At 38.7% G+C, this 21,967-nt stretch overlaps 1 protein-coding gene across 2 annotated transcripts; it reads right to left on the minus strand.

Moving 5' to 3' along the window:
- Positions 1–1,972: 1,972 nt before the first annotated feature.
- Positions 1,973–9,740, minus strand: LOC120104214 (NADH dehydrogenase [ubiquinone] 1 alpha subcomplex subunit 9, mitochondrial-like). 2 transcript variants are annotated; one of them, XM_039114950.3, is made up of 12 exons: positions 9,513–9,740; positions 9,258–9,354; positions 8,767–8,831; positions 8,305–8,390; positions 8,069–8,153; positions 7,913–7,983; positions 5,193–5,324; positions 4,327–4,442; positions 4,041–4,164; positions 3,788–3,856; positions 2,649–2,769; positions 1,973–2,573 (listed from the first exon to the last, which is right to left on the minus strand). In XM_039114950.3, the coding sequence occupies exons 1-12, from the start codon at positions 9,604–9,606 to the stop codon at positions 2,437–2,439; spliced, it is 1,197 nt and encodes a 398-aa protein (XP_038970878.3). In that variant the 5' UTR covers positions 9,607–9,740; the 3' UTR covers positions 1,973–2,436. The 2 variants fall into 2 exon arrangements, with proteins under 2 accessions (XP_038970878.3, XP_088568694.2); XM_088712568.2 differs by having other exon boundaries at positions 8,069–8,174; positions 9,513–9,728.
- Positions 9,741–21,967: the final 12,227 nt, after the last annotated feature.

Raw genomic sequence — 21,967 nt, forward strand, 5'->3', positions numbered from 1 at the left:
CTTTAAATAATTAATTAAATTCAATAATTTTGAACTGGAAGGCTCTTCATCGGGGTGGTCCACGCGGTGCCCGACGTTTTTGGAAAGTAAATCTTTTCTGAATTCTGACGGAGCTTTAAGGACGCTTTACCGGTAACGATGCTCAGCTTTTGGGCTCCCACACTGACGACGCGATTTTTAATCATGGCTATAAAATTGTGCAGATGCTTTTCAGAACTTGATCCAGTTCGCAATCACGGCCGTCCGCGTGTTACGAGACAGCCGAGTCGCTGCACCAATGCGTCGTATGGGACCCAGTGCATCACAGGCCGTCGTATGATACACGGACGACAGGGATTTGCACAGCCGGATCTTCCGGTTCTTTCCCAACTCGAGAGGATCGGCTCGTCAAAGAGGTCCGGCGGCACATCGTCCGAGTCTAGCCGCAGAGATCGAGTCAAAAATAATTTACAGCTGAGTTTTTCTATTAAAATAATATTAGACATCTTAATTTTGGCTTGAACCACTTGGGTCTGAACCGAGGTGATGGCCTCAGCAAATTCTAAGGTGCCGCTTTACTCGAAGTAATAAAAACTAACAATTAAACCAAATTTGCAGTTAGAGAATGGTCGGCATGATCATCTCTATGTACTACTCAGGCGGATTGGTTATATAGTTGTGATCGGCACGATTGTTGCCAAGTTGTTGACGTACAGCCGACTATTACCATATGGTAGGCAAATAGTGCTGAATGAGGTAATAGACGCATGTCTAATCTTATATCAAAAGAAAATCCGGAGATTATCAGATAAACTTATTTTGAGATTTTTCTCTATAAATCTTCTTTCTTCCGCACTGTTACTCTGACTTAACCATCATAGAGTCTCTTATCAGAAACTTTTTAACGAGTAGACTTCTTGACTTTAGTATTGATCAGCTCCCATTCACCTTGATTTCATTTGATCTTACATCCCTTCAGTTCTCACTGTCCTCGGAGCGCCCCAAAGGACCATCCATTTGGGCTTCAACATTTTTGTTTTAAGTTTATGATTTATTTTTAATTGTTATCTGTTTTCCAGAAGCAGGAGTTGTTTGAAACGAAATTCTTCCGTAGAGATTATAGTAAAGGATATGGAGTACGGTTACTTACTGCACACGTGCGGATGCCTGCGTGCCCGCAGAGTGAAGAAAGATGATTTGTACCCAGAGGAAAAAATTTTACGAGCTCCCCTGGAAAGCAAAATATGAGGCCGAATCACGAGCGCAAGGCTTTGCGTTCGTCAGCCAAACAGACTAAAACGTGATTAGCCGTGCATCCGGCGAATTTCTCACGCAGGTCTCGCTCATGCATCACCAACAACGCAATGCATCGCATAATGATGTTCACTGGTCACTGCCACACAGGCCATAGTTGTTGAAGAAGTGGCTGCCAATCTCATTCTCCTCTTCAATTCCTCAGTAGGCATGCAACGGGAATGTGTCGACCTATACGCCTTCTAAGAGGACATCAACATCCCCCTAAGTCGATACAATACAATCGGCATTACTCACTGATGACAATTTTTATCTAGACATTTAAGAAATACTTGCTTGATGAGAACTAGAACAAAAATGGAAATAAATGCACAAGAGTCCAGAGCTGCGTGGATTCATGAAAATTAAAACCTTAATCTTGACTGGTTTATAAACTTCGATTTCATTTGAGAGAGGTTGTTGGATTCATGGACAGCTTTGCCTTCACATACTTGGATTTCAAGGTCTGCACGATGGCAATTCGACGACACGCGCCCGGAATGACCCGGCCAACCAACTGCAACGCATCATCTCTGCACTTCTGAAAGTGCCCTGACCGCGCCAAAAGCCATGCGCAGCATATACTAACCGCAATGAAAACTTGTTTAACATTTTACTCGCGTCACCTCATGAAAAATAGGAGATTGGTGCCAAACCAACAGTCATAGATAGGATGGTTCCTCAGGCAAGGAAAAACACATACAACATAAAAGACAATCCTTCCCATAAAGAGCAAACAACTTCACAAGCAGTTCAACACATATATGGTATAGGGAAACCTCAGATGGGCTCCTGCCTTTTTCCAGGAACCTTAAATTACCTGAACAAGTAAAATGGGTGGCCTTGAGCACTGGAATTACAAGTTTGTGAAAGGCAGCATTTTTTAAAAAGAGAGCCACAAGTAAATTCTTGCAGGGCTTTCATGATGCAAATCTCAATTATTTTCAGAAAGAAACTTGAAACCCGATGATAATTTATCCACCATCCTCCCCACTTATTTATCAACCAATGGTGTTACCCCAAGAGGATGATGCGAAAGAGGCTATCTCCGCTCGATTTGGGGTTTCTTGCCAGATAGAACATTCTGGCAACAGCCAAGGGCAAGAAAATGAGCTAATAATATATCCACGATTAAAAGATCTGGAAGATTCCCCCAATCAAAGCCTAAAACTCGGATCCTGTTACCCTCTCACTGACTGTAGAGCCATAAGCAGGTCCACCCTTACGATAACAGATAAGGTACTCCACGGGATAACCTTTGAGTTTGTGTGGCATGATGCCAAGATCGCTAAATGTTAGAGCTGCAGGAAAACAAGGTCATGTGAGCAGGGTAAGTGAGTGGTGGTGCCATTAAATGTTCTTGTGATGATACCAACCATTCTCAGACACTACTGTATCCCCAGTAAGTGCATTGATCTGGTCGAGATTGAATATATCTGCATTGGGCAGAGGAAAAGGAACCTTCTTTAAAAGGAATTCCCGAGGAGATGCGAGTGCCTGCAGTCAACCTCACATTGCTTATTGGTAACAAACAGGGAATAAACATAGGAATGGGTAAAATGAAATATTTCTGCAAAAAACAGTAGTTAACAAACAAAAGGTTAGAAGGTTAATGCTGATGAAAATTAAAATGGCATAGCCTCCAAACAGGCATTCCTTCCTCCTTGGAACCTAAAGTCAGTTATAACCGTACAGCTACTTAAAGGGCTAAACTGGAAAATACCAGTTAACCAAAAAAAATCAAAAATGGCATAACAACTCCCCCTCACACCGCCTCCCCCACCAAAAAAATAAAAATAAAAAAAAACTCAACCCAAAGTCTTTGATGCTTAGAAGAAGATTCACACTCTCATATTTATTTTTGTGTGAAGTTTAGACAGTCCTAAAAAGGAATGGATTGCTTAATCTAGTTGTAGAGTCCATAGTTATAGGTAGGCTGGAAAGTGAGCAGTATTTTAGGTTTTTGATTTTTAGGTTGATTATGAGTCCTTTTTTTTTAAAGTCAAATTGTGTCAGTTTGAATTGAAGGTTTATTATAAATACCTTGAAGAGCCCTTCTCAGGACTACACAACATTGTTTTCATGTTGATGCCCACAATTAGTGGTCTATGAAGAGTGCTTGTTTTGGTATGATTTATGTTTTTATGATAATAAAAGATTTGGAAAACACCTTCTCTCCAAAGGGCCTAATTGCGCTCTCTTTCCCCTCATTTTCCCTCAAAATCTTCAAGTCCTTCCATCTTTTCTCTCCTCCTCCCTCTACCACTTTGACCCCTTTTTTCAATGGTCTATTATTGTGTTGAACAACTGGAATCAACCAAGATCTGATCTTGAGGTGAAATATAGCCTTCAAAGCACATATAAAAGACCTAAATGCAATTAAACAATCAACTTTATTATTAACATGTGAAACAAAATTACAGAATACATTCTTCATGATGAACCTGAAAAGTTTCTATAAAGGTCGTGATAGATTTGGAAATAAGAAATTTATCAAACTGTATCATTTTCTTACCTTTGCAATGGGAAAAGGAACCTTCACATACCGTGGCCATTCACGAATCATATCATACATTAGTTCAGCCTGAGACATGCTTGAGAGCTTAGTAAGAAGTGCTTGTTGATTGTTGAAACAAAGAAATGGGAACTATAGCCAACAAATCTTAACCCAAATCTGTTTTGGGCTTTAGAATTCCTATAACCGTTCAATGGTTACAACATTTGCCAATGTATTTAAAAGCAAATAAAAGTTGTTTCACAACAATTACCAGTTGATATACAGTAAAAACCTCCGGTCCACCAAGCTCATAGACCTTCCCCATACTGGAACTGTCATCCTTCAAGGAGGCTATGATGGCTGCAGCTACATCAACAACATAAACTGGCTGAATCCTGCAAATTTAATTTCAATTAGCTGTAACCTGCAGGTATACCAGGGGTTTATGTTGGTGCAGGAAAGAAAGGGAAAAAAGGAGGGGAGGGACTACTATATGCCATGATGATGGTAGCTAAATCCAAAACAACTTCTAACAATAAGTATGTAATCATGCATACTTTGTAGATCCATCACCAATGAGTGGAAGAAAGCTCCATTTTTTCACAAATTGTGCCCATATGTTCAATATCCGATCTTCAGTACCAATCATGATTCCAGGTTTCATGATTGTGGCCTGAAAACGAAGCATGCACATTTAGTAGTCTAGGATTCTGATGCAACATGATGAACAAAAAGCTATCCATCACTGTGCCACTGAAGAACCCGGGGAACATTCTCATACAAGTTTTGACAGTAATTTTCACAATTTCCACCATTCCATGACAATGATGGAACAAATCATGTATTTAACCACTATTTTTCAAGCAATACTTGAAAATAAGCTGACACCATAATACCCCAAATCATTTACACTAGGACTGTACAGATAAAGACCATGGTCATATGACATCCACGCCGTATTGACGCTGAAAACCATCCAGTTATGCAGAATTTTCCCACAACATCCATGTCTTTTACTAGATTAATGACATAAATTTTAGAAAATTAGAGTGCTAAAGGTATCATGATTCATGAAAGTTCTAAAATGAATCTTCTTTGAGAATGGAAGTAAATATTCTATTCTCTTAGCTGTGTAAGATATAGTCCAGCACGTAAGTCTGATTGTGTGATCATCACAATTCAAAACTAAATGTAGATTTGACTTTTAAATAAATAATAAGTACAGTTTACAATTTGATAAACATGAAACATCTAATATAAAATCCATTACATTAAGTTGCTTCTCCAAATATTCTCCAATTTGTTCACAGCCCCCAAAAGCAACTAAACAAGTACTGTAAGGGTAGACAATATAAAACCACATATAGGCAACTTATATTGAGCAAAAAAAAAAATGCACAGGAATACATAGAAAGAAGTTAACCTCAGGAAATGTTCTCAATACAGATTCCTCTGCAGCAGCTTTTGCCCTCAACATTCTGGAAGGAGATGATGAAGATGCTCCTAAGCAAGAAACTTGTATGAATCTCATGATGCCACCATGTTCTTTAGCAATCTGCTTGATGTTAAAGGATAAAAAAAGAATCATATTCATATAAGAAATGGTAGAAAAGCAGTTTAATTCCACTGCAAATATGTTAGATTGTCATCCAAGCAATAAATTGAGCAAATTTAGCAAAAAATTGCCTTAAAAGAGTACGAACATGATGCAAACTCAAGATATCAGGCAAGACTTAACGAAAATAAAACCAAACAAGAATCAGAGCCCACAAAAGGGAAAGAAAATGCCTAGAGCAATATAAAACGCAAGAGCCAGCTATGCAAATCCTTGGTTATGCCCAAAGGGAAAAAATGAACAAGTGTTATGCCGGATGAACCTGTGGCGACTTATAGTTAAAACATTCTGGACTCAGATGATTCATTATATTACTTCTGAATTAATTTATTATAGTTTGTAGGATTTCTTCAGTTGCTTCTGAAACTTCTGATTAATATTTAATTAACAAAGATTAGAACATGGCATGTCGAGAGGGTGCCAACTCGAAGCTGGCAAGATATGTAGAGTTCCCTATTTGGCATCAACTGGCATAATGGTGTGGCAAGCACCAGAGCACAGCTGACAGTCTGTCAGCACGCCACTGCTGCATGTCAGTAAGGCACCGGCATGATATGTATCATGCCGTGCAGACCAGCAATTTAATCAAGCTATCTACAAAAAGAAAAAAAAAACATGCTAACTATGACCTTCTAAGAATTCCTTGGGGAAAAAAATCAAACTCTTGGAAAACAATGGCAAAATAGCGAAAGAGTCGAAACGAATGAAGAAAGATGTCTTGCTGCAGGCGAGGCTGTAGTCTATAGGCTTACAAATACACCAAATGCAACCTTCAGTTTCATGCATTTCTCGCCACAAGATAGTATTCATGTTGACTAATGAAATGTTTCATGCTTTATTTTCAAGCATTGTCCCATATTTATTTTCAATGCAGCGAACACAATCAATTAATACGGGATCCAACCTTAATTGATATAGGATAAACAGGTTGATATCAGTGTTTTTCCATGTACAAGAGATCTCAGTAAAGGTTGACGAGATTATTTTCTATATAGCATAGATACTATAAGGTCAATATGACAAAGTAATAGAGCTGAATCCTAGTCATTTGTTCTATAACTATAACGAAGCCAGCTGGTGTGAATTATTGTCTACAACTAGAATTACCTAGATCATGAAGCACAAACTTGGGTTGGTGACTCAAAATTTTCAATCCTAAATACCTCTGCAATAAAGGAAGCAAAGGAATAGCAAATGTTAAGTAATAAGTAGAGATGCAACTTGGACAGGTTATAGTTTGCTTGGGTTGGTGACATGTGTTTGACTGGGAAGGGTTTTAGTTGAGAATTTTCCGTCCAATTTCAAGTTGGGTTGGGTCTGGGTGGAATGCTTGGGCAAACCAATCCAATTCAAGTTTGCATGGTTGGACTCCTAACCCAACAGGACCCCAAAATAAACCATAACAAGAGCTCAAAGTTTAATCATTTAACTCACGATTCTATAATAGAGCTTCCAATCCAACCTAAATATACGCTGGAGAAAGAAAGGTTGTATATTTCCTACTTTCAGGAATAGCGGGACGGGTCTAAAGAAATACCAGATATAAAGTACAGAAGTCAATACGGCAGTACTGAGCTATGGAAAGTCTTTCAAAAGAAGCAGTCCCTGTGCCTTAATAGCTAAAAATCATCGCTGAGCGGAGCTTCGCTTTGGATTGGAGGAATAAGGCTTATGGTATTGCAAAGCGAAAAAGTCTTATTCCACGAATGAGGTTTGTCTCTTTCTATCGGAATTGCTGCTTTCACTAATTACCCAAAAGAGGAACTTCCTTTTTCACGGAAAGCAAGGAAGGCAATAGAATTCACATTCCTAGGGAGGGCATCCCTGCCTAAGTCCAACCTTCGAGGAAAACCAGTTAGTAGAAGAGCCGTTGACAAGCACCGAAAAGTGAGTGTCTTCTACGCATCCCCGAGTCCACTTGATCCATTTCCACTGTCAAATCAACCCAAGCTAGTTGATTGATCCAACCTCACTCAGCCCGATCCGAACTGTATATAGCTTGAAAATTTTGGAAAATAGGCCAGTTTGGTTTTGGATGGTCAGATACATTAAATTTTGTGGCATTATTAAGTACTAGCTAAGGAATTGGAACTTAAATGGATTGTTGAAGGGGATGTCAAGAAGGATCTTAAGTGGATGAGATTGATTTGATGGAAAGATTAGGCTTTCATCAAACAAGACAGACACAATATAGAGATAGGGAAACAGGGAAAATGGGGCTGATTGATTATTATACGATGAAGTTAATTTAAACATATAATTCTATGCTTTTACTTCCCAATTTGGGAAGGCCGTGTTTACATAATAAATGAGAATGTTGGACACCAAGTTTCCTCCACTTTCACATGGATATTCACAATACATTAACCAAGAATATTACATAATTTTTTTTGCAACTTGACATAATGCAACTCTGCCAGCCAAAATGAAAATTCTAAATCACTAAGGAGGAACATTAAGCATCTCTTCTGGTGATTTATATCATTTTGTACAATTACACATCAGAAAAACTTAATGAAACAACATACCACTGCAAGTTGCTCGGCCATGGCATGGTTAACTTCTTCAAAGCTGTAGTTTCTTGTCTCATATTCCCTTCCTTCCACCAGAAAAAAACAATCAGATATATGCATCTCATAAATATATTTTATAATCTTAACATATATAAAGTACATTATATATACCAATAAGATTCAAAACCACATTTGCCTTGGCCATCACAGCTTTAATTGAATTTTCATCTTTTGGATTATACTTCATTGGGACAATCTGAGAGGCCGAAAAGAAAAACTAAAAATGATCCAGATATAAAAGTTTAAACAAAAATAGATGTGACATATGCAAAGAACCCAAAATTATAAGCTAGAGGTACCATTGGATGCAACACCGAATCAAAGAAAACTAAAACTAATTTTAGTACCTGACCCAAATCACCCATCAACTTGAGGTGCCGGTGAGAATCCTCAGAGCCTCGAAAAGGAACTAGGACTTGTGACCCCATTTTAGCTGCTCATTAGCAAAAGACAAATTCTGTGATCATCATTTCTGAGAACTGGAAAGCAAAAATCATAAACTTTCCATCTTCTACTTAAAAGTCAGCATTTGACAGGAACAGAAGCAAATTTTGTGCTCAAACAGCAGGTCCCACAAAACCAATCCATAACTTAATACGTTATTGCCACATCCATAATCACTATGCCTTATCCACCATAGGTGGAATCATCTTTATAACTTATCCTTACCACTCACTCGTATCAGAGGCAAGCCCTACAGCACAAATCTATTGCCATGACAGGTGAAGAGAGAAGTGTGGGAATCAAGTCCATGTTAAATCAGTCAGAACAGAATTATATTGTTAAAGATAAGCTTCTCCAGAACTCACCAAGCTGTTGGACAACATAACGACCAAGAAACCCAGTAGCTCCAAACACCGTTGCAACGATTCCACTGCCAAAATGGGTACCCAATTTCTAACGAAATAACCAAACCAAAAAACTAAAAAAAAAAATCTATATAATGCATTACAATTACTTGAATCAAAAGTTGAACCCCATAAATTAATTACACCACAGAATAAGAAAATCTTGGAATGAATGCAACATCAGAATGCAGCTCAGCGTACAATAATAAGCCGCCCAATCAGAATCAACGGTGCATAACAGGCAGCAATGGACTTCTCCATCCACATCACCAAGATCAAATCTTGATCCAATACAAGCCAGCAAGGAGATAAAAATCATCACGCTTTAGGCCAAATCAGTTTGATCCAAGGTTACCCATTTCAAAATTTCTTAAAACAAAGTCTTTAGGGACAGCAGAACCAAGAAACAAGAAAGAATACAAAGAAATGGCGGATAAAAGGGCAAATTTTACCTCACAGACGACCTTCCACCTGTGCCCTTGCGGACGAGATGCCCCGCTCCCTTAACGGAAATGGTAGAGACATGCCGCGGGTGGTCGATCCCGTACCCTGATAGATTCGTAAAAAAGACCCATCAAATATTTTAAAAAATAAGTATGAATATGGACAAGAACAAGAAAAGAGAGGAACCCTAGAAAGAATTGAGCTCTTCGAAACCCTAGACGATAGATCGATGGGAAGGGGAAGGAAACGAGGAGGGAGATTACCGTCGGATGAAAGAAGATAGATGGGTTTGAAAGGAGAGAGAGCCGGATAATGATCAAGAAGTCGCTTCCCGGAGCGCCTCCAGCAAACCTGCATCGTTTCGGAGGAAGAGAGAGAGGGAGAGAGAGGAAGAGGAAGAGAGAGAGAGAGAGAGAGAGAGAGAGAGAGAGAGAGAGAGGCAGAGACGCAGAAGAGAGAAGAAGAGTGAAGATTTTGGGAAGGGGAGTAGCGTGGACGGTGGTATAGAGGCCTGAAGGCTGTTTTGCTGCTTGGTCCAACTTAGGCTGGAAACGGGCTCGGGCCCGCCCGAGGCCGGTTAGGCTGGGCTGACTTCGGGCTTTAAGTATGGAGCCCATTTATTTTTCGGTCTGGGCACAAATGTCATTGGCTCTGTCCGGGCCCATCCGTGCCCCAGCCGAAAAAAGGGCCGACTTAGAGCCCGAATGCAGGCCCGATCCCATTGGGTTAGCATGACCCAATTTATTTTTTGGCCCTTGCCTTTGGGTTAGCATGGCCTACCATATCCTTTGAAAGTATTTTTTGCATTTGTGAATGGGTTGATGCCATATATTACCAGGTAGTTCTCCTTCCCTCTCTTACAAAAAAATTAGGGTATCCGCATTTTTCAGAAGTGCAGCAAAGGAGTCTAATTAATCCTCAGGGTGAAGAAGCCGAATACTGACATTAATTACATATGCTAATTTTGAAGCATGTTTCCTTGCCAAGAATGTTGCCTCTGTCTTCTTTTAATTCTTTTAGTAGTTGGAATCATAACCAAATTGCCTGATCTCAAAGCAGTCATAGGTCATGGTAATTCTCTGGCTGTTTTTTTGCTCTTCGATTTGTAGGAAAATTAACTTTAGGTATGGACATGTACTTTTACCAAGTGTTCGAGTCAACTAAAAAGCCTTAAATAAATTTGGTTTGCGCAATATTAAATTAAACCTACCTTAATCAATAATACGAAGTTCTTGTTCCCTATCAGATAATAGCTTAAACATGATTTTGTCCTGTCTAGTCTTTATATACAAGGGAACAGAAAGCCACGGATCTTCATTATAAATTATTGTCACCAAAAAAAAAAAGTAGTATTGTTTGAGATGGATTTCTCATATATCTTTATCTTTTTTTTATTTTAATTAGTTCTCTCCCATTTTCCCCTATGATATTAATCTCCATATTTTCCTCCTGTCGTGGATCACTTAGTTTCCTTCTCCTCGAGCAACAATCATTAAATTCAACAGCTTGTTAATTAAATAGCTTTTACATGTACATTCTCACTATGCATGACCTAAACCACATCCTTCAAGCAAGGCTATGTTGCCAAGAACTGTTTGTTGTTCCTTAGCACAAAAAGAACTGTTTGTTGTTGCCTGCAAAACATTGCAGTATGGCATCTTGACGGCATATATGTAGTTCTTTCACATCTTTTACAGAGCACTCTCAAAGAGAATATTAGGGTTGAGGTGGGACCTCTTTCATGATTGGTAATGATTGGTTCATGTGGCCGGTTGCCTTTCTAACCTATTTCAGACACTGAAGACAATGGATGATGGCAGAATGGAACCTCAGAGCTGTTAACAGGTTCATGGTTAGACTTTGGCCAGCATAATAAACAATAGTGCATGTTATTAAAACTGATTGCCTTCAGGACCACTCTTCTCTCTCTCTCTCTCTCTCAATTAGTATTCCATGTGGACCTCATATTCTACAGTTGCAGCTACCACTAGAAGACCTGGTCAATAGAACCTGACATGATTCAAATATCGAGGATCACTGGATTACTGAAAGCCTGAATATTTTATCAGGTGAGAGTAGTATTATTTAGGAAGCAGAAACCATGAATGTTGTCTAGTTTGGCTAGAACTTAAGAAGAAGAGTTCACAATATCGGTGGCCTATTAACAACTCTTAATGCAATTATTGGCCTCCTAAATTGAGATTTTAAACCTTCTTACCTTAGCGCAGAGTTAGCATCATACTGTGAAAAAGTTAAAAGTATTCCAGTCTAAATAACTATCTTAGTCAGTTCTTAATACCAAAATTTCCAGTTACCACAGAGCTTTCAGCAGAGCATCCATCATCTTCATTAGGCCCTTTAAGGAGTTGGTACCAAGTTTTATGACAATCTTCAGCTTGAACGTGATTTGCCAAGTGACTATACACTTTATTTCAATAACAAGATTCCCTATAAGATCACTAGTACTTGAGATTCTAGGTACTAGGAACTCACTGCAACATGATAGTTTAAATTAACCCTTTTCCGAAATAAAAACAAAAATATTAATGGTTCTAATATAATGTTGACTCACCGTAATCTAACCAGCAAACACCCTATCATTTGCATAATTTTCATTGCCGGGCTTACTTATCTGCATTACGGGCTCCCTCCAAAATATTAGTAAATTATGTATTTAGAACAAACGTTAGATGTTGACATTAGATCGTATCATGTGAAAGCTTGTTAATTAAAATTTAAATGTCCTTACAAGAGTAAATAATATTTAACAAATGGATATATGTCTGCAATTATAGGGCATGCATTTACTAAATTTGAATGATTGTGAAAATAATCCATTTGTCGAAGAATAAGACTGCAAATTTATAGGTCATCGAAGTTCATTTGAAGAATATTTTCTTCAATGACCAATTAGTAACCCTGTATAGAGCCATCAATATATGTGGGAACGCAAAACTCAGTGACAATCAGTGCATGAACCAACTGAAGACACAATACTTTAATAATGCAGTATGAGAATGGAAAGAGACAATGAACCCTAATAGAGAATTGAAGTCCTAAAAACCTCCACTATATAGAATATAACTCCATGACAATCTTTGTTTACTGCTGAGAACATGGCAAGCATCTGCACGTTAGCTGCTCTTTATAGAAGTTACTACTCCAGTTTCATACAAAGGAAAGGATTTTGGTTCAGCATGTTTAGTATACTTAGTTTTGGTGTCGTCTGCAGATACAGACCCAATGATTCCTGCCGTATGAAACCAATACTCTAACCACTAAGTTAAGCAGGTTATCTATCACCAAAAAAGGGACCCATTACTTATGGCATCAAAAATTAGTACTTCTGAGAGAGCTACTTTCGCTGATGACAAAAACAAACAGGCAAGGATCTCATGGAAATATCCTTAAGGTAGGTGAAATACCATATATATAAACAATGAGTACATAGTTATGGATTGATATAACTTCTATATATTATAATATCTCAATCTGCTAAACAATTTGAATTTTTCATTTTTTTTTGGCTTATCATGTGATGCACCTAGGAAGCAACGTCAAGACTCTGAACACCTCCAGGCCCATATTTTTCCTGAAAATCACCACCACACAATGCATCACATAAAAACACATTTCAGGGCTCAAGAACTTTGAAGAATCTAACGAAGTAGATGCAGGCTATTTTTTTGCTTTCTAGAGCATTTAACTATTACACAATGCAAGAAAGATATATCTTGCCACATGCAAGCCTAACATGGCAGTTAACTAACTCTCTCGACGGTCTTCGACCAACCAAATTAACCGAACCTGGTCCTCGGGAGATGGCCAAGTGTTGGGGAATGAAATCAGTGAGGGATGAGGTCATGCACATTCACATATGTGCATTTTATTTCCTAATGGGGTAGGGTTCATGTGGATTTGATGAATGATGAGTCAATAAGGGAGAAGGTGAGGAATAATATTAATTAGCATGGAAATCAATGTGGGTTCCTCTCTGATTTTTAAGCAATGCACCACCAAATTGTTATTCTATCCTTATCCATGATGTCCCATGTGACAGACCCTTTGATTCCGATTTGACCAAATCATACGACTAACCAACTAATGTTTGTATAGATTTTAAAGAAAATATAGCCATCTACAGACAAAGACACCATTAGGTATGCAACTAAAAACAATGCTCAGAACCCTAAAAGCTGAAGCTCACTGATTTCTTCACTTCATGTGATCGCAATTAAAATTGTGTATATATGATTTATGTCAAGTCCCGAAGTGAATTATCGAAATAATTCAATGAGTCATCAAAATCTAAGACAGTGTTGTACTCATAATATAAGTTCTGGCCTACTGATATATAATTGAGTCGAATCGACTTTGCTAGGTTTAATTCAACTTGATGAATTTGAACCAATATGGCAAAAAGACTTACTAGTATTTTTTCTTATCTCACACTAGCAAAAATCACTTGGCATGGAAGATAGCCACTTGATCTAAATCTTATGAGTGCTTCACTCGCTGCTACAATTGGAGTACTCTGCCAACATAAACTGCTAAAATTTCCCTATTTACAGTTCTTCCTCTACTATGAAGTTGAATATATATTAGCACTTTTGCTTTCAGAATTGTACTACATTCCTTGACAAAATAAATAAAAAAAATGAAGAACTGTACTGCAAGACTGGTGGTCCATGGGTTTCCCCATCTTTACATCGGAAAAAAAAATAAAAAAAATTCAAAGCCATTATTTTTAAAATTAATCTGTTCTATCCTTCCATAAAGACAATAGATAGCTTCAATGCTCCAGTAAAAGAATTTGATTCCGAGAACATAAATAGTTAATCACTAATACTGGTCATGCCATCTTTTCTAAATAGTAGTGATCGTGGTCCTTGTCTTTAGCACTTAAATTTAGTTATTAACTCTATCTGATGACTCCATTATTAGGTGAGTAAAACATTTTCTGCTCACATGCTGCTGTAGAACTTCATGTGAAAGCTAGAAAATGGTGTTTTTTTCTGTTTGTACTCTAATAGGGAAGAAGATGACGAATTACTAAGCGTACATGAAACGATGTTTAAAACACAAGCTACTTCTATTTCATTAAAGAGCTCCCTCATCCTAAGTGGTAAAGGTCTTCAACCAAAGGTGTAATCCGTTCAAGGAAAAGATTTTATACCCATTCAATGAGAAAAGAAAAGAAAAGAAAAGAAAAGAGAGAACCCAATACAGGTATTAAAAAAGTAGTATCACTTGAACAAATCTTTCCAAAGCATCCCACAGTTTAGCTTGACAATAACTGCAAGGCCCCTAGGAAGCTACAAAGAAGTCCCCAATCTACTTTTTACGAGCTTTCTTTCTTCTTCCCCCCCTTTTTTTTTGTTTGCGCGTGAATGAAACCCTTATCCATAGGAATCTTCATATTCTATTCAATGACAAGTTTGATGGCACCACCAGCTTTTCCTCAGTAAAGACCTAGTCATGGTGATCATCAAGCTTTCCAATGATTGTCTAAATGTCGAATGACACAAGATGCAGTCCTGCTGTCGAGCTTGCTTTGGAGTTTGGATTTCAGAGAGTGCACCTCCACGGTATGTGCCTCAAGAGGCCCCAGAATTTTTACCTTAAATTGCAAGGCTACACCGAATTCTAGAAGGCCAAACATGGGGATGAGGTTCGTAGTTGCTGCAAGAGTCAAGGAAAAATGGCAACGACAGATACTGCCACCATTCTTCCCACCACCTTTGGATGTTTCTTTTAGAGGTCCCTAATTTTAAACTTTATCTAGGAATGTGATCAAAGACAAAGGTGGCAAGATGGTTCTTCTCATTCCCCATGCTCTTTGGATGGAAGGCTAACAAACGCCAAATGCCCACCCTATCTTCTTTACCCATGAAAAGGAGAGACTGCTAAAGATAACCAGGGCTCCAAGGCTCCATGCACATGCCTCCACCATGATCTCACACTCTCAAACAAGAGAGTAAGGTATGCTATCACTCTCTTTCATCCCTCAATGCCCACGCCACTTTGGAATTAATATTGAAACCCTCACTCTAGCACCATCCGTCAGCATGAAATATACAAATTTTTAATTGCGCAAAAACCGAAGGCAGCTTTGCCAAGGATCCGCTTACCTACTTCACAATTGTGAATCTAAGCCTTGGCATTCAGGTCAACAACCTACTACTTTCTGATTTTTTTTTTTTTTGTTAAAAAAACTGAAAATAATGTATCATTTATATGAATTGGCATCCGGACAACATTGATCCGTAACTCAAACTGAATTTAACTTGCATTTTGTAGCTAACATGCTTTTCTTTTACTGCAACTAAATGCTACAGAGTATTATTATCATTTTTCTTTTCATACTTTCTAAGTTGGTTAACTTATACAATTTACTCGTCTCTTGGGAGCCTCCCACCCTTCGGCCATCTCAAGATAAATTTCGATGGTAGCGTGTTTGCAGGTGGAGATAGAGAAGGTATGGATTTTGTGATCAGGAATCACAACTCTAGGCTGATTGCTGTTGGAGGACGGCACACTTGTGACATGATAGTTATAGGGGCAGAGCTCAGGACAACATGGAAGGGCATCACCTATGCGAGGCATGTTCCAAGGGGCTGACAATATCTTCCTGCAAGGGGACTCAACTACGGTGATTGAGTGGATTCAGAAAGTGGATCGATGGGGTGATGGCCACCCACTGCTTAGGGATATCCACAAGATGGCGAGAGACTGTGGCTCATTTCAGACTGCTCACGTGTATCAGGGGGCAAAAAGGGCTACAGACTAAGTCGTCTTTTTCGCTACTCATCACTTAGGAGAGGTTTTTTGGACATCTTTTATTGCCACTCATCCATCCTTACGCCATCTTCTTTCTCCTGATTCTATTGGTTATACTTATGCTAGAGTTGTGTATCGTGAGGTGAATAGGGTTGCAGACTGGATCGTCTTCTTCGTTGTTTATCACTCGAAAGAGGTTCTTTGGACATATTTTGTTGCCGCTCCTCCACCCTTACGCTATCTTTTTTTTTTTTTTTTGATTCTACTGGTTGTATTCATGTTAGAGTTGTGTGACCAGTTGTTGTACCAAAAAAAAAAAAAAAGAGAGGGGGGGGGGGGGGGGGGGGGGGGGGGGGGGGGGGCGGAGGGCATCACACTATGGATTCATTGTATCGGGGATCTAAAAGTCCTCAAATAGGATTTTTTTCCCAAAAAAAATCTACACCCTCTCCTTGGATTTTGAACGATGTTACTTTTTCCGACTTGTCGTCATTAGGGCATGATGGAGATGAACTTGCTAGAGTGGTACTAGCTAGTAAGTAGGAGATACACCCCATGAGAAAGGCCATGCGTGGTTTAATATTTTAAGTCCTAGAAAAATCTAGGGTCAGCTTTTGATGCAACAATTTATAGCATCTTCCCATGGTATGATTTGTTAGGTACAAAGTACGTGCCCAAACCCTAGCAGCTTAGGGCTTTTGAGCTAGGGTTAATTATAAACAAAGTGCGAAAAGAGAACTAAAGACGGCAACTAGAGTCCAAAACCCCAGAGCAAAGTCGTTGTTCGTTATGGGCTGTGAGGAAGAGCCAACCGCGAAGTGCGGGCGCGGAACGGTGCACCGACAGTCACCCCATCCCAAGTGCGAGTTGGCCGTGCTCCACGTGGGAGCGCATCAAACCGTCCGACTCAGCACGGCCTGATTCCACGTAGGTGAAAGAAGATCTACTCCTCCACGTAGGACCACTCTATTGTACTCCAAATGATTCGCGCCTGCGTCTATTCCCGTGCGGCAATGCTTTGGAGCGCCCATCCCTCCCGGACCCACCTTCCATCGACGTGGCAATTTTACATTTTTAAACTTTTTTTATGCATCGCATCCATTTTTTTTCGACTCAAAACCAATTTTTTTTGTACCATACGGCCGGACTAATTTTTCAAATGCACAAGACTCTCCAAAAATTATTCGATGGATCAAATTAATCGTGAACCTAAAATAAAATAAATTTATTTAATATTTTTATTTGAAAATAAAAAAGTATGTATAATAATTTTATTTTAGATTTATGGTAAATCTGATCCACCTAATAAACATTGGGATGAGATTTTGAGAACAATATCTATGCTTTATTTCCAAGCTGTGAGGGGTATGATCATTAAATTTTTTTTTTTTAATGTACGCTGCTGACTCTACCAATCTCTTATGGCAATCGGTAATTGGCATGCATATAGAAGTCGTGTGAATAATAGTATTTGCATAGATGGAAAAAGAAAGGTGAATACTATTTTGTAATTCTCGTCATGTATCATTTTATACGTTCTACTCTAGATGAATTGGAATGACCATATCTTCACTTATGATGATTTTGAGGGTAACCATAAATATTTGGGATCATTGTTATCAATCCTTTATTTTTCTAATCATGAATTCTTAGGAGTCAAAATAGTTTAACAGCTTATGATTGTATTATTTGCTTAATATTGTTTTCTTGTGGCATTATCTAGCTATCGACTTAACCCTATTTAAAACAAAACAATTAACTAAAATATTGGACTACCACATGGTTATGCTACCTGTCTAGCACCAATTGTAGCTTTTTTTTTTTTAATTGGGCAGCCATATCAACCTTAAATCCTGCAGAGCTCATTATCTTAACATATTATACACGGCGTTGGTGAGGACTTTCAGCAGATATAATAGTAAAAATAAAGAAGGGATAATGTTTTTCCGAAGTTTGCAAGATTTGCATGGATCACTTATAATTACTATGAGGGATGCTACCAAGAAACAGGAAGAGTAGCTACCAAGAAGTGCGACAAACGCCTCTCTGTTGGTGGCAAAAGCTACATTTCTTAGAAACAAAATTTTACAGCTTGTCTTGTAGGCTCCACCATCTCTTACCAATGTGTGAGGGCATTTGCCACATTCGTATAATAAAATGGCTATGATTTCTTGGGGTATGGTTTACCTTCCTAGATTGATAGTGCAAGTTTGTGTTTAGTTGCATATCGGTTACGTGCTAAGGAGATCCTTTTTTTTTTTGATAATATGGAAAAATCATACTCCATTAGTATGAGTACATTTACGTAAATCAGAAGATATAATGCTACGGAACTGAAAAGGGATAGTTTTAAGGCTATCCCACAAACAACTACTAAAATGCCGAGCCACGTAGGAGGCAACCCAGTCGGCCACCTTATTCACCTCCCGATATACATAGTTGGCCCAGAAAGATACACAACCCATCACCATCCTGCGAATGTATTGCAGCAGCGGATGGTCACCATTACCTCCCCCGAGGATCTGAATCCAACTAACCGTCACCGAATCCCCTTCAAGTTGGATGCTATCAGCTCTCAAAGTGCCTTTGCATAAGTGATGCCTTCTCATGTAGCTCGCAACTCTGCTTCAGGAATGGATGTGTCATAAATGCACCTGCCCCCAACTGCCATTAATCTAGAGTCAGAATCCTTGATCACAAATCCCACTCCAATCATGTGTCCTCTGTCAAACATGCTCCCATCAAAGTTGACCTTAAGAATGCTCAAGGGTGGGGGCCCTCAGAAGATAAGGATTGTCCGAGTTGCTGCAGGAGCCGAATGGGAGTCTCAGATGTCCCTTACCATCCCATGTTTAACAGTAGGGTTGGGTTGGAGGATCTCAGCTGTTTGAAGTAAGGTTCTATCCACCACTTGCCCAGGATGCTGCCTTTGGTTCTCGAACACTCCAGCATTCCTAGCAAGCCAGATATGGTACGCAATATAAGTTGCCCTAAAACCTTAAGGAATCATGGCTAGTCTTCTCAAGGTTTCCTTCAATAAAGCCAAGAAGGCTGCAGTCGGTAACGTCTGCTGCAGAAATGTCAGATTTGCCCCAGACTACCTCCACACCTGAGCTTCCCTTGGCCACTAGAATAACATATGAGCTACAGACTCCTTCGACGAACAATCTACGCAAGGAAGGAGGAGCCTCAATCCTCTCCTACAGAGAACACCCCTAGCCAGGAGGCAGTCCCATGCCACTTTTCAAAGAAAGAGAGTAATCTGAGGGTGAACACAGCTTCCAGATTCAGCCTCCATCTAGTAATATGGTAGGGTCGTCTCTATACAGCTCACAAAGGTCACCGACTCTAAGCCTCTAACCTTTGATATGGTGGTCATTCTTCATATCCTCCTATCTGGGATCTCTTATGTAAAGATCGGCATCGACAGGATCCTCTCTGCCAACTGATCTCCGAAGGAGCGTTGAACAACATCAACATTCCACCTTCTCTCAGGAAGAAACAAATCGCATACCTTGAGACCTTTTACAGACTTTGGGTTAACTGTAGTAGGCCAGAGTCTTAGCGGCAAGTCCAAAACCCAAATGTCATCCATCACATCAACCACCTGTCCATCCCCAATCACCCATCTGATTAAGGGTAGAAGCTATGATGCCCAGGCTTACATCTTCCTTCAGATATAAAAGCAGTGGCGACTAGCTTGAAACTTTGACGCAACAGTCTGTAGGCCATACTTGGCTCTCATCATAGAGCTTATATCTAGCTACATGTCCAGCCATTAGGGCCTCTTTCTTCATCATCAGCGAGTGAATGCCTAGTCTCCCGTGATAAAGAGGCTGACAGAGCACTTCCCATGCAAGGAGGTGCACACCACCCCTATCCTCCTGAGTACCCCACAAAAACCTCCTGAACGTATGCTCCAGTTTCTCCATAGTGGTCTTAGGTATTCTGAATACTTATATAGGTCCAAAAAATCCAAATAACTTTTGACTTGACTTTTTGGGTGAGATCGGACATTGCTATAAATGATATCAAACCGAATCCAATCCATAATCCATGCATGATTTGGAGACAATACAGCATGGGCCCTATTACAACTGACCATAGGTTGATCATTATGATTGTGACTGGATTTGACTAAATATTTGATCCTTTAGCCTGGTGAGAATGCCACGATTTAAATAGAAGGAGATGCTGTAACAAATAAGACTCTGAGATTATTAAAATCACTATCTTCACTCCATCACAAATTCTAAAAATCTGTGTCAATCACCATATGCAAGCAGCAAAACTAATTGCTGCCTTATTTTCTTCTTATTTTCCTCTTTTTCTGGACAAAATTTTGGATTAAGAATCAGCGATCAATCTGCAAGAGTTTAGGAACCGACCAGTTGAAATCATAAATCTTAAATTTAGCATGATGAATATAATATTGGCAAGAACACAATTTATATATAATACAATATATTTACAAATAATGTTAGGCATGTAATTGGTCAAACTAGCAATCAAAGCAACGGGTCAGAGAAACAATTCCAATTTGTACCAAAAAAGAAAAAAAAGAACCCAAACAATTCCCATAGACTAAGAATGCCATATGGTTATTGCCACTGAAGGAGCACCACGTTTTAATTAAATATTATTGACCGTGTTGGGTCCTGATGCATCAGTCAGGCATGGACTGAGTTTTAATTTTGATGCAAAGCAAACCTTTCGCATCACCTCCATCACAGTTTTTTTTTTTTTTTTTTTGGATGAGGAAGGCAAAGCCATCTGGCCTTTATTAGAAAAAGAGAGTTTACAGAAATTATTTATGAAAAAATTGCAAAAAAAAAAAACACAAAAGTGAAATAGGAGTCTTTTATAAAAGATAGTGGTTTGTAAGTAAATCCGTTAAACTATTCAATATACTGAAGGATGTTTGTATTTTCAATGTGCAACTATATGAGCTTTGTATCTTGATGTGAATCATTTTTTTCTAAGATAAATCATCATCTCTCCACATGCAGTGCTAATATTACGAGGTTTTTCCAAAGTTTGAGATGAGGATTTAACAGCTTTTTTGAACACATATGTTTCCATCTGAAGAAGATTAATAAGATTTTCTGCAAAATAAAATAAAAAGAATTTGGTTTCTTTAAGAAAATATGAGCATTTCGCTCTATCCATATTTCTCAATAGATAACAGTAATCAACTGATCCATAGCTCCTCCCATTGATTGTTGAAATTTTTTGTTTCTTCATTTGGTCCACATATCACTAATACTAGTAGGCCATCCTCTTAAATTTAGCTGCACTTTAATTGTTTTCCATAAACTGTGGGCAAATAGGCACCAAATTGGTAAATAAAAGATCGTTTCGATTCTTTTTCCATATAGTACATATTCATCACTAATCTATCATCTTTTCTTAGCAAGAATCTCTCTTATTTCTGAGCGCAAGTTATATAAAAATCCTTACTTTTTTTAGTAAAGCCACTTTTTACAGGCTCTTATGAAAAAGGATAGTGAAGGCATCCATTACTGTCATGTTGCCGTATATTCCATCAAGGAAAGATACGTTTACTTTCTTTGCAGAGAAACAACACCATATCTACCAAGGCAATCAGAAGATGGAACTTTTAGAGTTAGGTGGCATCTTGCTCTCAACTAAAATGTGTTGACTCGCAGCAATAAGATAATTAAGGGCTCCAAATTCTTCCCTACTCACTGGCCGATAACAATTCTAGTTACGATAATCTTAAGGATTACGATAATCAAGAGAATTTAATGTTAAGATTTTGGTAGTTGCTAGTGATTTCAATCATGTGTGCTGTTTATTGAACGGCCGCCTAATAATTTGGGAAGCACTTTCAAGAGAGAAGTATGGCAATTTTATATTCTTAGGTGGAGAAAAATAATAGACTGCAAACCTCAGGATGTGTCAGCTTAGTTAATGA

This window comes from Phoenix dactylifera, chromosome 16 (genome assembly GCF_051530095.1).
Source record: "Phoenix dactylifera cultivar Ajwa chromosome 16, Ajwa_hap1_PhDact_Kaust_v1.1, whole genome shotgun sequence".
Classification (NCBI taxonomy): domain Eukaryota; kingdom Viridiplantae; phylum Streptophyta; class Magnoliopsida; order Arecales; family Arecaceae; genus Phoenix; species Phoenix dactylifera.

Excerpts from the sequence above, each read along its gene's own strand:
- LOC120104214 (XM_088712568.2), bottom strand. The coding sequence starts at position 9,606 with ATGCAGGTTTGCTGGAGGCGCTCCGGGAAGCGACTTCTTGATCATTAT. Across the intron at positions 8,391-8,766 it reads TTATGTTGTCCAACAGCTTG|CTAAAATGGGGTCACAAGTC; the intron begins GTGAGTTCTGGA and ends GCTAATGAGCAG. Across the intron at positions 3,857-4,040 it reads TTTTTACTGTATATCAACTG|GCTGAACTAATGTATGATAT; the intron begins GTAATTGTTGTG and ends AGCATGTCTCAG.